The sequence below is a fragment of the Bombina bombina genome, chromosome 1 (genome assembly GCF_027579735.1).
Source record: "Bombina bombina isolate aBomBom1 chromosome 1, aBomBom1.pri, whole genome shotgun sequence".
Taxonomy (NCBI): domain Eukaryota; kingdom Metazoa; phylum Chordata; class Amphibia; order Anura; family Bombinatoridae; genus Bombina; species Bombina bombina.
Genome location: NC_069499.1, coordinates 1,114,167,675 through 1,114,183,256, shown reverse-complemented (window position 1 = coordinate 1,114,183,256; position 15,582 = coordinate 1,114,167,675). Strand labels below are relative to the sequence as shown.

The 15,582-nt window shown below is 39.3% G+C and overlaps 1 protein-coding gene across 2 annotated transcripts in view; it reads left to right on the top strand.

The window, feature by feature from the left end:
• Positions 1 to 15,582, top strand: part of CWC25 (CWC25 spliceosome associated protein homolog) — a 117,236-nt gene that overhangs the window by 30,295 nt on the left and 71,359 nt on the right. Inside the window, exons 5-7 of one of the 2 annotated variants that reach the window (XM_053697820.1) lie at positions 2,060 to 2,202; positions 2,542 to 2,611; positions 2,748 to 2,842. In XM_053697820.1, the coding sequence (XP_053553795.1) occupies positions 2,060 to 2,202; positions 2,542 to 2,611; positions 2,748 to 2,842 (308 nt within the window). Of the gene's footprint in view, positions 1 to 2,059; positions 2,209 to 2,541; positions 2,612 to 2,747; positions 2,843 to 15,582 lie in introns of both variants that reach the window. The other variant, XM_053697812.1, reaches the window with a different exon arrangement.

The window sequence follows — 15,582 nt, the reverse complement described above, 5'->3', positions numbered from 1 at the left end:
TACGAGCATCTTTTTTGAGAGTATTCTTTAATTGGAAATCAATAAAAGTGGCTATATCTAAAGAGGGGGGCACCACTCAGAAGATCTGGGGTGATGTAAATCATCTGCACTAAATCTGGGATTACCAAGGCAGTCAAAAAATTTAAAATTTTCTTTTTTAAAAGATTTTGATTTTTTTAAAGAGATTTCTTTAATTTTTTTATGTTTAGGGGAATCTGAGTCCGAAGACAAATTATCAGATAAATCCTCAAAATCAGAGTTAGATAATTCTTCAGTAGAAGAATCAGAGTTAGATGATAATACCACTTTCTTAGGTTTTTTCATTGATAAAGTCTCAGTATTTTTTGATCCCATATGTAACCCCTTGGGATTAGGGGGAGATTTTGCAGATGTTTTTCTTCCTTTACCGCCAGGAATTGAAGTGTCAGCAAGAGTCTGACGAGACTTAGGAAGTAATTTTTTACTAGCCAAAACAGAAACAGAACAAGGTATTTTCCTCTTAAAAATAGTTTTAGGATTAGGCTGTTGAGACAGGAGATTTGACATATGAGACATCATTTTACCCATAGAATTATCAATCATAATTTGCACAGACTTACAGTTAAGGGTTCATTTGACTCAGTGACTTGAGACATATTATATGAAATAAATTAATAAAAATAGTGACAACAGTTAAGAACTTCAGTTAACAATAAAGATCTTTAAAAATGAATAACAGTCAAAATAAATATGAATTCTTTCTACAGACCGTTTATATGAAAAGTCTGCAAACATTATTAAAAATAAAGTTTTGCTTCCACCTAGTGGTGATAATACACTAAAATCTAACAAGTGTTTGAAAGGCAAAAAAATATACTAAAATGTATCCGGTTACAAACGCGGAGTAGAGAGGAGGAAACCACCCGTTGCGTGAGGAAGTAAATTCAACTACGTCAGAGGGCGGGAAAAAGGAGGCGGGAAGCAATAGTGAAGAAGGTGACGTCACAAGATGGCGGGCGGGCGCTCGAGACGGAGCTTACTGCCAGCAAGGAGGTAACAGAGAAAAGGGGAAGCGGGGGAAGTTAAACAATGAAATTACACACAGAAAAAGATGGGTAGTGTGGCGGTAGAACCAGAAACAATGCAGTGTAAATAAAAAACACAAAATAGGAAGGACATTTTTTTTTAATAAAAATAGAATAAATAAAGAACCGGAAATAAATAAACTGGAAGAATGATAAGAGGGAAAAAACAGGAGAAAATAAGACAAAGGGGAAAAACTTTAAATTTTGAATACAACACAAAAAATATATAATAGCAATAAATATGACTTAGCCTGCAGCGATCAGCAAAAGAAAGAGGAAGTTGGGGAATGCATTGGACAGTTTATGGACGCTATGACTCATCTTATTGGTCCTTTTTCTCTGTGTTTTCCAAAGCATCTATTTAATTGGTTACTTATGTTAACTCTGTGTTATCCTTATTGTTTTAATGTTTGATTAATTTACTTCTGTATCATTACTTTTAAATTCTGCATATGAGTAGTAAAAGAAAGATATGCAAAAACTGAGTCTCTGGTCTTGTAATAAAATGAACCTTCAATGCTCACCACTATTAACATTAACTGCTGCATATACTGCACTCTTAATTCCTGCTATTAGTGCCCCATTGTTTGCTAGACGTGCACTAAACAAATGCTGAAAATGGCTGCAGTCTGCGGTATTCGTCTCTTCAGCGCCGGATATATTGGTAGAAAAGCGCAGAACAAAAAAATCTGTATTTGCAGAGATTTTTTTTAACGAATATATGAAAAGAGCTCAGTGCCGCAGACACTGGCTATTTTTTGCATTCGTTTGGAGAACAAATGCACACGTCTTCTATTTACTTGTGAGTCCTTTTTTTCTGCAATGTAGCTTACTGTGAAGAGCATCCACAGTTCTATTTTATCAGTAGTATTACTATTTAATTTTTTTGTTTTTAAAGTATAGGCTAGTGTGTGAGTAAATGGAATGAGACGTTGCCATGGTGACAGCCAGAGACCTTATGCATTTGACTGTTATCTGTGTTCTTGAAACTACAGCTGCAAACTAGTCTGGACAAAAAAAGCAAAAAGAAAAAGAGGAAAAAGGAAAAAGAGAAAAAGAAGAAAAAAGAAAGGAGGAAGAGTTCCAGCAGTGAGGAAGACAGCAGCAGCGTTGAGGACGAAAGGGCCAAGCACAGCAGGTTAGAGTGAGTGGAAGAGGGTTATCTACAGAGGGTTATATAAAAGTCTTTTGTTTAATAATGTCCATATTGAAAACTGACAAGTCTTGAAATATACAAGCATAATAACTGGTATGACCAACAGGAAAACGGATGTAATGTGGTGAATTTTTGGTTTGAGAGGCTGTACGGGGAAGACATAGAAATGACAGTATTTATAGAACAATAATTCAGTATACCAGTTTTATACATACGTGAAATATATAGTGTCATCTGTTTTGTATTATACTAACAGGGGAATGAATTGGAAATGGTTAGTTTTATTTTGGAGTTTATCATTCTTTTATGTCCCTTTTTCAGGTCTCATAAGAAATACCCACGCTCTCCCTCTCCCCAAGCCCGACAGAAAGTTCCAGGCTTTGGTTTGCAGGTTTGTCTAAAAAAAATGTTTTTAGGATGGGGCAATGAAGGGTTAATTGCAATTACCCCAAAATTCTTATTTCATTTAATGAGTTTGAAACTTTACTAAAAATTCTAAATGATTCTGTTGTGGATCTCTGTCCCAGGTCCGCGAAGAAGATTATCGGAATAAGAGGAATGAACCCTCAGAGCAGGACCGGCACAGACACTACTCTCGCAGTCCACTTCGTGATTCTAAGGGGTGAGTATCTATCTACAAGACACAAATTATCCACATTCCACTATTGAACACAATGCTTTCTTAAAGGAACACTCAATACAGTAGAATTACATAATTAACAATTGCATAATAAAAAGGGAATTATTTAACACCTACTCTGAATTTCAAATAAGTAGTACATTTTTTTTTTCTGACACATTTTATTTTTTCTCCCATTTTCTGGCCCCTGTATCATATGGCAGACATCATCCAATCACATGCTAGTATATGTAAACCCTGTGAGCTTGTGCACATGCTCAGTAGGAGCTTGTTCCCCAGAAAGTGTGTGTATATAAAAGAGTAAACTGCATGCTCTGATTCATAAAAGTTTATTTTGACTTGATTGTCCTTTTTTAAAGGACCAGTAAATACAGTAGATTTGCTAAATCATCACATTCATAATAAAAAGACAATGTAATAGTGCTTAGTCTGAACTTCAAATGAGTAGTAGTTTTTTTTTCTGTCAAATTTCAAAGTTATGTCTATTTTCACTCCTCTTGTATCATGTGACAGCCATCAGCCATATACGTATATTCTGTGAATTCGTGCACATGCTCAGTAGGAGCTGATGACTAAAAAATTATAATAAGACTGCACATTTTGTTAATAGAAGTAAATTTTAAAGTATAAACTTGTTGAAAACAATGTTACAGCATACTTATAATTACATGGCTGTACAATGTTTAAAAGGCAATGCAAATAAAGATAGATGACGTAACTTTATTATTTGAAGGGCAACCAAAAACTCCTGAGTGATGTGTGTGAGCCTGGAACCTACATTTTGATCAATTTGCTATCCTATCCCTCGGTAACCCCTTAGTCATTTTCCTATGTATTGTATTCCTCCCATAGGAAGCAAATTGACAGATAATCATCTGTCTTTTTATTTTGAACATAGTGATATTTTTCTAATTGAAGAGCTGTGGACACTCTATCCTTCCAATAGTGTATATTAGATAAAGTACTTGTCTTCCAATGGACAGGAATTATGCGTTTAGCAGTGTTTAACAATATAAATAGTAGGGCTTGGCGTAATTGGCATTTTATCGGGGGCAATTTATTGAACAGGAAAATCCAAGGGTTCATAGGCAAGGAGATGGTTAGGGCGTTTTCAATCTCTTGCTTTATAGCTAGCCAATACTGATGTGCAATTGGACATGACCACCACAGGTATATAAATGTACCGCTATCTTCACATCCACTCCAGCTATTAGGTGAGTAGTTTGGGATCATGGTACCTAATCTAGCTGGAGTATAATACCATCTACATAGGAGTTTAAGGTTAATTTCCATAGTGGAGATGGAGGATGTAGATTTGCTCATTTGGGATCCTATGAATCTGGAATTATATGGGATAGCGGGAATGCTTGGTTGTCTAGGAGAGGTGTTACTGGAGAGTAGGGAGTTGAGTTTTTTCAAGGTTCCCATGTTTTGAGGGTTTCAAGTGGTAGGAGGGGTAGAGTTGGATAAAGTTTGTCTCTAGATGTCAGGAGCCAGTACAATCCTCCCAATTGTTTACATTGGGTCATTTCATGTTCAAGCAATACCCATTCCTTGTGAGGGGCTTGTTTACACCAGTCTGTGACTCTTGTCAAGAGTGTGGCTGTTCTGTAAAGTGACAGGTTCGGTACTCCCAGCCCTCCTCTATCTTTAGGACGGTATAATGTTTGTGTAGCAATGCGTTCCCCCCCCCCCCAAATAAAGGAGTTGATAAGTTTTTGGAGTTGGTGTAAGGTGTTAGTGGGGAGGGATATTGGTAATGTTTGTAGGAGGTAGAGAATTTTAGGTAAAATCATCATTTTGAAAGCATTAATTCTGCCGATCCATAAAATGGGTTTATGATTCCAGGTTTGTAAGGTGAACATTATGAGATTTGAGGGGGTCGTAATTTAGTGATACTAGTTTATCTAACTGTGGTGATAAGTGTATACCAAGATATTTTATGGCAGTTGGCTGATGTCGAAATTGAAATGATGTGAAAAAGTTAATGTCGGTGGTTGTTAATGCAATACCTATAAACTCCGATTTGGTTACATTTATTTTGAAGTTGGAGAATTTTCCATATTGTTTGAGAAGATGCATTAATGCTGGTATAGTATCTCGTATGTTTGTAAGAGTGAAGAATATCATCTGCGTATAGACAAGTTTTGCATTCTAGGGAGCCTATTTTAACCCTTTTGATGTCTGAATCATTCCTAATATAGTTTGCCAGTATTTCGATTGCTAAAAAAAAATAGGATGGGCGATAGCTGATATCCCTGTCTTGTTCCGTTATTTATATAAAAGGGGGATGACAGCATATTGTTTAGTTTTATTTTAGCAAAGGGGTTATTGTAAAGGACGAATATCTTGTGGGTAAAATGTTTATCAAATCCGAATTTTGATAAGGCACTTGGTGTTTCATGACATGGTCCGCAATGTTTAAGATCTTAGTAGTGTTATCTCTTGCTTCTCTAAATGGGGTAATTCCTGGGGGGCTAATTAGGGCATTTAGATCGGGTTGCTGATCTGTATTGAGTGTTGGGAGAGGTTTCTATGTTTGCGAGTTCATGGTGAGTGGGTTTAGTGGGGTGTAAATTGTATTATGTTGTGTAATCGTCATGGAATGCTTGAAGAATATCAGGGGTGGTTTTTAATGCATGTTGTCCAGGTGGGTGCAATTCGTAATTATGAGATTTAAGTCTTTTCTTCTCAAGGGCTCTAGCCAAAAGTTTCCTGCTCTGTTATTTTCATAATGGAACATACTATTAGTTTTCCGCTTGAGGACTTGATATTCAATATGCATTTAATCCTCATAAGTTTTCCTTGCTTCTGTAAGTTGTTCTAAAATGTTCTGGTTCGATGGGGATTTTTTTTTATATAACTAGTATAATTCTGAGAATTTGGCTGATAAGTCTTGATAAGTAGCCAATTGAACTCTTCTCAATTGAGCTTAAAGTTTAATTCGTCTCTTAATAGACATTGATGTGCCTCCCAAATAGCAACATTGCTGTCAGTGGAAGAGTTATTGATTTGAAAGTATTCTGTAATCGTGTCTCTGAGCTTTTGTATGATATTTGTGTTATTTATAAGGGAGTCGTGCAATTTCCATAGGTATGGGCCTGGGGGTTAATTTAACCAGGTAAATTGTAATTTCACTCCACTGTTATCTGACCATGGGGTGGGGGGATATTTCACAACTTGTTATGTTGGTTAGGGCTGTCTGGTCAGTGAATATGTAGTCAATCCTACTATAGGTCTTATTGGGGTGTGAGAAAAAGGTTTAGTCTTTCTTGTCTTGATGAATAAACCACCAGGTATCCTATAATTTATAGGTTTTTACATAGTAATGTTGCTGTCTTAGTGTTATGTCTGATATTAGGGCTAGTGCTATCTAATGTGGCCTGGATAGGGATGTTGAAATCTCCTCCTAGGTATATAGGGCCTTTGGAAATGTCCAGCAAGAGATTGAACATTGTGGTGAAAAATTGTTTTTGGTTTGTATTTGGAGCGTAGATATTTATTGGTGTAATGGGTCTCCCATAGAGGAGGCCGACAAGACCAAGAAATCTACCTGCTATGTCAGTAAACTTCTGGATGAGTGTGAAGGGATCCATTTTTTTTTTAATCCGAATACCGACGACTCCTTTCTTGGTGGGGCCTGAGCTGTGAAAGTGTTGGGTATATGTGGATCCAAAGTATTTTGTTTCCTTGTGATGTTTAAAGTGTGTTTCCTGGAGGAATAATATATCAATGTGGTGTTTTGCAATGTCGGATAGGGCTTTGGAACGTTTACACAGGAAGTAGGAGTAGGCATTTTGTGTTAGTAATGATAGTAATGATGGTGAGGTCTATCCGGGGTATGTGCCATGGGGGTCCCTGTATGATATGGGTGTTTCCTTAAAAAGTATATATGGATATTGTATATTAAGTTGAAGGAGTTCTATTACACACTAGTGAGCCTCTGTCTGATGTAAAATGTTGTAACCATGCACTTATTTGCATATAAACAAAACCAATGAATAACATTTGCAAATGATTAGTAATGAGAACAAATACAAAAACATTTCTCTTAGCCTAAAATAAGGCATAAAGAGAGACAAACAAATTGGGTCTGCAAAATGCTAGGGTCATATTTGAATGCACATAACTAAACCATGTTAGGTCAGTAATCTGTTTCTTTTCCTTTCGTGTAATTGAGGGGTATGGTTTGTGTTATATACCGAAGTCTGGGAATGGATAGACAAAAACTCTGAAACTAAAGTGTTTACAAACCCATTAACCCTTAAAGGGTGCCATTTTCATAGTATAATACCTGGTGGCTTCTATGGATCTCTAATCGTCCGTCTACTTCTTATCTCGATAGAGGTGATCAAAGTCCTGGTAGCTGTTTCTCTTCATCCTGGGTCACAACGTGACGTGGGTGGGGAACGATGAGAGATCGGAGGATTGGGTTGTGCGCCAGTCTTTGTTAAGGTTTTCCCTTTTTTGGGTGTGTTGGTGTGCCATTTCTCTTGTAGCTTGTGTTGCCTTTTAGTGGTGCCCGGTGTTTGAGTGGTGGAGCTGTCGGTCTCGCAGAGGGGATCTATTCCTATTTCTTTGCAGAAAGTTTTGAAGTCTTCTAGTGTTCTGCATATTAATCTTTTACTGTCTATAATGACCATACGTTTCATAGGAAATCCCCAGCGATACAAGATCCTTTTAGATCTCAGTAAAGTAATTAATGGGACAAAGTCTTTTCTGCGTTGCAGAGTTCTGGAAGAGAGATCCTGGTAAAATAGGACGCAGCCTCTGAACTTTATATTTCCTTGATTGGGCGGGATCATTTATTTTTCTTGAAATACTTTAATCTTATAATTATGTCTCTAGGAGGTGCGTTTATCAGACGGCCTTGGTCTTAACGCTCTATGCGCCCTAACCCAGAGGATGTTGTCTATATAAAGCTTATAAATATTCCGGTAGGTCTTGGGGTAAAACAGACTTAGGAATCCCTCTAATTCTCAATTTTTTCCTCCTACTTCTATTTTCAAGGTCGTCTATTTTTTCCATTAGTGTATCAATGGTTTCCTGTTGATTTGACAGTTTTTCATCAATATTCTGTATGTCTTTACAAACCTCATTATTTTCCTCCAGCATCTCCCCTCTGGACCCAATAGTAGACAGTTCTTGTTTTATGTCTGCCAGTTCTTCTCTGAGACAAGTTTTAAAAATGTCCATAATGTCTTGTTTGGAGGCTAGCTTTGAGAGTAGTGAGGTTGATATCTGTATATCACTGTCAGTAGGTTGTAGTTCTTGAGAGGTCTCTGAAGGAGGAATTTGTTCAGGTTTCCCTTTGTTGGTAGTGAGTGGGGTGATGTGGCCTGTTCCATATTTGTGAAATATGAGGGCATGGTGTTTTTTGATTTCCCAGTGGAGGGTTTTACCATTTTGTCTAGGTAGTCTTCTTGTAGTGATGTTCTCTATCCGCCAATTTTTCTCTCCTTATCTCTTGCTTAGGGAGCTATGATATTGATTTTAATGTATATATAAAGGGAGAAAGTCACTGCTGTAATATATAAATAGATGACTCTTGAAAGTTTGAATTAGAGCTGTTTGTTTCTGATTATTTCCCCGCCCTTATTTAAATTAAGGCTTATTTCAGTTGCAACCTTTTGGCTTATCACATAGGTGGCTGTAATATCCTTATCTGGGCATTTTGGATTAAGATATGCTTCAGGGGGTACTCTTTGCTTCTTTTCTCTGCAGTCTATAAGTGTTTGTAGGAGAGAATGCTTAATGTTTAAGTTAAATGTAGTAGCGTTTCCCTTGGGGCTTGTGTGCAACAGTTGTCGTAGTTTGGGCCTGTTAGGGTTTTCCCCTACCTTATTGCGTATCTTCACCCAGGCGTTAGAGCCCTGCGACAAGTAGGATTTATGGGCTATAGTTCCGTTCTTTGAAGGCAGTTTATTGCCGTCTAGGAAGCCAGTCCCTTGTCCAGATGCTCCGCTGTGTGAGCCCTCTTCATTTCACAAGTGCTATGTGTTGTGTAGGCAGGATGGCGCCTGCCGTTTTGCTGGAAAGTTTCCCAAAGTGAGCGATCCATATTTCCTAGGGTTGCGGCTCCCAGTAATCACCTGTAGAAGTTCAGCGGTTTGTGGTGCATCTTATAATATAGGCATCTTATGTCTGCAATGTTTTCTTTGCAGGGAAAATTTATTATTGCTGACCCTGTAAGCGGAGCTCCAGTTTTACACCGCCATCTTGGCCGCTGCCGGCTCTGCCCCCCCCTCTTTTTTGCATTTTTAATGACAATACTTTTTGCATGTTTTTATCATAAGTTTAATGAGTGTAGCTTCATTTCTTAAAGTGATGGTAAACGTAATCGTTTATTTTTTTATTTACAATATTTGTAATCATAAAGTAAAACGTTGGCGCTTTGTAAACACATTTTTTTTATTTTTTATTAATTACTCTCATGTTTTCAGATATTCTATTTCTTCAGTGACGATTCAGGCTGTAGCCAATTGTATTGTCCAGCAAGTAAATAACGCCCCTGGTTTTGGAAGCAAATTGACAATTAAAGTACATTGGGACGTTAACGTTGCATGCTCCTATCTAAGTCATGAACGTTTAATTTTTTACTTTATTGTCCCTTTAGTGATTAAATGTATCTAAATGTGTTTTCATAAAATGATGTAGTTGTTTAAAATAAAAATTACTGAAATAGTTGCTAGGCAACAAAACCTCCTAAAACCAACAATCTACTATCCTGTAGAGAAGTAGCGACACATTTGTAAAATTACAAGTTATGAGTTGTTTCTACTACTTGGCTTGCGCATAATTTGGCCACTAAAATAAATTTCTACAAAAGTCACTTTAGCACTCCTTTTTGTGTAGTGGCTTTTTTTCTTTCATAAGGTGGTGAGAGTCCACAAGCCTTGACGTGTGGGATTAAATTTCCGCCTCTAATAGGAGGCAAAGACACCCCAAACACAAAGAGCTTTTGAACCCTCCCACTTCCTATACAGCTCAGTTTTTTATTTGTTGACTCTGAGGAATGTACAAAGATTTGAGGTGCTCCATATTCTATGTTGAAAGTGGTTCTCAGACCTATGTGAGACCCATTACTTCCACGGGTGTCGCAGGGACCTGGCCCTAGCCTCCTCCTGCTGGGTCATCATTCCTCTTCAAAATCCTCTGCTGTTACTTTCTTAGCACTGGATGGGCTCTCTTTTGGGATCAGCTTTTCCTCAGCTGGTAAGTTCAGTGGAATGGGTGCCATTTAGGTAATTATAGTGCACTCACATAGCCCACAGGCTAGTTGTAATTAAATTTTCTTGTATAGTATAGCCAGGGGACAAATATGTTACACACAGTTCATATTTGATGCTACTACCAGGTTTGTGTAAGACATGCTTGATCAATACATACACATGTGGTATGAGTTTAATTCATTGGAAGATTGCTAATAAGACCAACTTTAAAATCACATCATTCCATTCAAAATGCCAAAGATCACATAATTTAACAGACATAAAATCATACTTTTGTATCGGCAAGGCCACTCTCAAAGGGAAATCGGCAAACAAACTGGATACTCCAGATGTGGTATTCAAGCTGTTATAAAGACATTTGAAGAATCAGGAGAGGTCAAGTAGAAAAAAAGGACTGGAAGGACAAGAAAACTTTAAAACTTTAAAAATCTGATGAGAAGTTTCTCAGAGTTTCTTCTTTGAGAGACCTGAAGAAGTCCAGCAAGGACCTGGCTCAACATCTGGCAGCTTCTTTGGGATACCAAGTTGAACCTTCTACAGTCCGAAGAAGCTTGATCAGGAATGATCTTTGCAGAAAGGTAGCAGCCAAGAAATCACTTTTTCAGAAGGGGAACATGGTGAAAAAGCTAAGAAATGCTAAAGCTCACAAAAATTAGAATGAAGGTCAGTGAGAAAAGAGTATTATGGAGTGACGAATCCAAGTTTGAAATTTTTGGGTCCAATCGTCGACAACATCTGAGAAGAAGAGTTATCGAGAGATGGAAGAATGAGTGTGTGCGACCTTCAGTGAAACATGGTGGATTGTCTGTTCTGGTTTGGGACTGCATATCTTCCAGTGGTGTTGGCAATATTGTCTGAATTGATGGGATCACGAATGCTGAAAAGTACAGACAGGTTTTGATTCATCATGCCATTCCTTCAGGAAAGCGCCTGATTAAAAATGGTTTTATTTTTCAGCATGATAACGATCCCAAGCACACTGCTAATGTGTGAAATCATATTTTGAGAGCAAAACAGCTGATAAAACACTATCAGTCATAGACTGGCCTCCACAGAGTTCAGACCTGACTATTATAGAGACAGTATGGGATTATCTGGACAGAGAAATAAATAAAACACAACCTAAATCTAAAGAACTCTGGGAAGTGCTGAAAGAAGCCTGGTTTAATATACCAGAAGATTATTTCAGAAAACTTTTAGGACAGTCTCCCCAAGAATTCAAGATGTGCTTAGTGCCAAGGGAGGTCACACTAAATACTGACTTTTGACTGAAGAAGCCATTTCTCTTGTAAGGTGTATCCAGTCCACGGATCATCCATTACTTGTGGGGATATTCTCATTCCCAACAGGAAGTTGCAAGAGGACACCCACAGCAGAGCTGTTATATATCTCCTCCCCTAACTGCCATACCCAGTCATTCTCTTGCAACTCTCAACACGCATGGAGGTAGTAAGAGAGAGTGGTGAAAAATAGTTAGTTTTTTTATCTTTAATCAAAAGTTTGTTATTTTAAATAGTACCGGAGTTGTACTATTTTATCCCAGGCAGTAAATAGAAGAAGAATCTGCCTGAGTTTTCTATGATCTTAGCAGGTTGTAACTAAGATCCATTGCTGTTCTCACATATGTCTGAGGAGAGAGGTAACTTCAGCGGGAGAATGGCGTGCAGTTTACTCTGCTATGAGGTATGTGTAGTTACAATTTTTTTCTAGAATTGGAAATGCTAGAAAATGCTGCTGATACCGGATTAATGTAAGTGAAGCCTGAATACAGTGATTTAATAGCGACTGGTATCATGCTTACTCTCAGGGGTAATACCCTTATAAAATTGCAATATAAAACGTTTGCTGGCATGTTTAATCGTTTTTATATATGCTTTGGTTTCCTGAGGCTTTCCACTGTTGTAGTATGAGTGGGAGGGGCCTATTGTAGCGCTTTTTTGCGCAGTTAAAATTACAGACTGAGACATCCAGCTTTCCTCAGAAGTCCCCTGAATGCTATAGGAGATCCCTGAAGGGCTCAAAGGCTTCCCAAAGTCGTTTATTGGGGAAGGTAGGGCCACAGCAGAGCTGTGGCAGTTTGTTGTGACTGTTAAAAAAACGTTTTTTGATCCGTTTTTTTAACTAAGGAGTTAATCATCCATTTGCAAGTGGGTGCAATGCTCTGTTAGCTTATTATACACACTGTAAAAATTTCGTTTGTGTAACTGCCTTTTTTCACTGTTTTTCAAATTCTGACAAAATTTGTTTCTCTTAAAGGCACAGTACCGTTTATTATATTTGCTTGTTAACTTGATTTAAAGTGTTTTCCAAGCTTGCTGGTCTCATTGCTAGTCTGTGTAAACATGTCTGACATAGAGGAAACTCCTTGTTCATTATGTTTGAAAGCCATGGTGGAACCCCCTCTTAGAGTGTGTACCAAATGTACTGATTTCACTTTAAGCAATAAAGATCATATTCTGTCTTTTAAAAATTTATCACCAGAGGAATCTGACGAGGGGGAAGTTATGCCGACTAACTCTCCCCACGTGTCAGATCCTTTGACTCCCGCTCAAGGGACTCACGCTCAAATGGCGCCAAGTACATCTAGGGCGCCCATAACGATTACTTTACAAGACATCGCGGCAGTCATGGATAATACACTGTCAGCGGTATTAGCCAGACTACCTGAATTTAGAGGTAAGCGAGATAGCTCTGGGGTTAGACGAAATGCAGAGTATACTGACGCTTTAAGAACCATGTCTGATACTGCCTCACAATATGCAGAAGCTGAGGAAGGAGAGCTTCAGTCTGTGGGTGATGTTTCTGACTCAGGTAGGATACCTGATTCTGATATTTCTACATTTAAATTTAAGCTTGAACACCTCCGCGTGCTGCTCAAAGAGGTTTTAGCTGCTCTGAATGACTGTGATACAATTGCAGTGCCAGAGAAATTGTGTAGACTGAATAAATACTATGCAGTGCCGGTGTGTACTGATGTTTTTCCAATACCTAAAAGGTTTACAGAAATTATTACTAAGGAATGGGATAGACCAGGTGTGCCGTTCTCTCCCCCTCCTATTTTTAGAAAAATGTTTCCAATAGACGTGGAGGTAGCAGTTTCTACTCTAGCAAAGCGTACTACTGTCCCTGTCGAGGACAGTTGTGCTTTTTTAGACACAATGGATAAGAAATTAGAAGGTTACCTTAAGAAAATGTTTATTCAACAAGGTTTTATTCTACAGCCCCTTGCATGCATTGCTCCTGTCACTGCTGCTGCAGCGTTCTGGTTTGAGTCTCTGGAAGAGGCTTTACAGGTAGCGACTCCATTGGATGACATACTTGGCAAGCTTAGGGCACTTAAGCTAGCCAATTCTTTTATTTCTGATGCCATTGTTCATTTGACTAAACTAACGGCTAAGAATTCTGGTTTTGCTATACAGGCGCGCAGAGCGCTATGGCTTAAATCATGGTCAGCTGATGTGACTTCAAAATCTAAGCTACTTAACATTCCCTTCAAGGGGCAGACCCTATTCGGGCCTGGTTTGAAGGGGATTATTGCTGATATCACTGGAGGAAAAGGTCATGCCATTCCTCAGGACATGTCCAAATCAAGGGCCAAACAGTCTAATTTTCGTGCCTTTCGAAACTTCAAGGCAGGTGCGGCATCAACTTCCTCTAATGCAAAACAAGAGGGAACTTTTGCTCAATCCAAGACGGTCTGGAGACCAAACCAGTCCTGGAACAAAGGTAAGCAGGCCAAAAAGCCTGCTGCTGCTTCTAAGACAGCATGAAGGAACGGCCCCCTATCCGGTAACGGATCTAGTAGGGGGCAGACTTTCACTCTTTGCCCAGGCGTGAGCAAGAGATGTCCAGGATCCCTGGGCGCTGGAAATTATATCCCAGGGATATCTTCTGGATTTCAAAGCTTCCCCCCCAAAAGGGAGATTTCACCTTTCACAATTATCTGCAAACCAGATAAAGAGAGAGGCATTCTTACACTGTGTACGAGACCTCCTAGTTATGGGAGTGATCCATCCAGTTCCAAAGCAGGGACAGGGTTTTTACTCAAATCTGTTTGTGGTTCCCAAAAAAGAGGGAACCTTCAGACCAATTTTGGATCTAAAGATCTTAAACATATTCCTCAGAGTTCCATCATTCAAGATGGAGACTATTCGTACCATCCTACCTATGATCCAGGAGGGTCAATATATGACTACAGTGGATTTAAAGGATGCTTACCTTCACATTCCGATACACAAAGATCATCATCGGTTTCTCAGGTTTGCCTTTCTAGACAGGCATTACCAGTATGTAGCCCTTCCCTTTGGATTAGCTACAGCCCCAAGAATCTTTACGAAGGTTCTGGGGTCACTTCTGGGGGTCCTAAGACCGCGCGGCATATCAGTGGCCCCTTATTTAGACGACATCCTGATACAGGCGTCAAACTTCCAAGTCTCAGACGGACGTAGTACTGGCATTTCTGAGATCGCATCAGTGGAAAGTGAACGAGGAAAATAGTTCTCTATCCCCACTCACAAGAGTTTCCTTCCTAGGGACTCTGATAGATTCTGTAGAAATGAAAATTTACCTGACGGAGTCCAGGTAATCAAAGCTTCTAAATTCCTGCCGTGTTCTTCATTCCATTCTGCGCCCTTTGGTGGCTCAGTGCATGGAAGTAATCGGCTTAATGGTAGCGGCAATGGACATAGTGCCGTTTGCACGACTACATCTCAGACCGCTGCAACTATGCATGCTCAGTCAGTGGAACGGGGATTACACAGATTTGTCCCCTCTACTAAATCTGGATCAAGAGACCAGGGATTCTCTTCTTTGGTGGCTATCTCGGGTCCATCTGTCCAAAGGTATGACCTTTCGCAGGCCAGATTGGACAATTGTAACAACAGATGCCAGCCTTCTGGGTTGGGGTGCAGTCTGGAACTCCCTGAAGGCTCAGGGATCGTGGACTCAGGAGGAGATACTCCTTCCAATAAATATTCTGGAACTGAGAGCGATATTCAATGCTCTTCAGGCTTGGCCTCAGTTAGCAACTCTGAGGTGCATCAGATTTCAGTTGGACAACATCACGACTGTGGCTTACATCAACCATCAAGGGGGAACAAGAAGTTCCCTAGCGATGTTAGAAGTCTCAAAGATAATTCGCTGGGCAGAGATTCACTCTTGCCACCTATCAGCTATCCATATCCCAGGTGTAGAGAACTGGGAGGCGGATTTTCTAAGTCATCAGACTTTTCATCCGGGAGAGTGGGAACTCCATCCGGAGGTGTTTGCCCAATTGATTCATTGTTGGGGAAAACCAGAACTGGATCTCATGGCGTCTCACCAGAACGCCAAGCTTCCTTGTTACGGATCCAGGTCCAGGTATCCCAAGGCGACGCTGATAGATGCTCTAGCAGCGCCCTGGTCTTTCAACCTGGCTTATGTGTTTCCACCGTTTCCTCTGCTCCCTCGACTGATTGCCAACGTCAAGCAGGAGAGAGCATCAGTGATTTT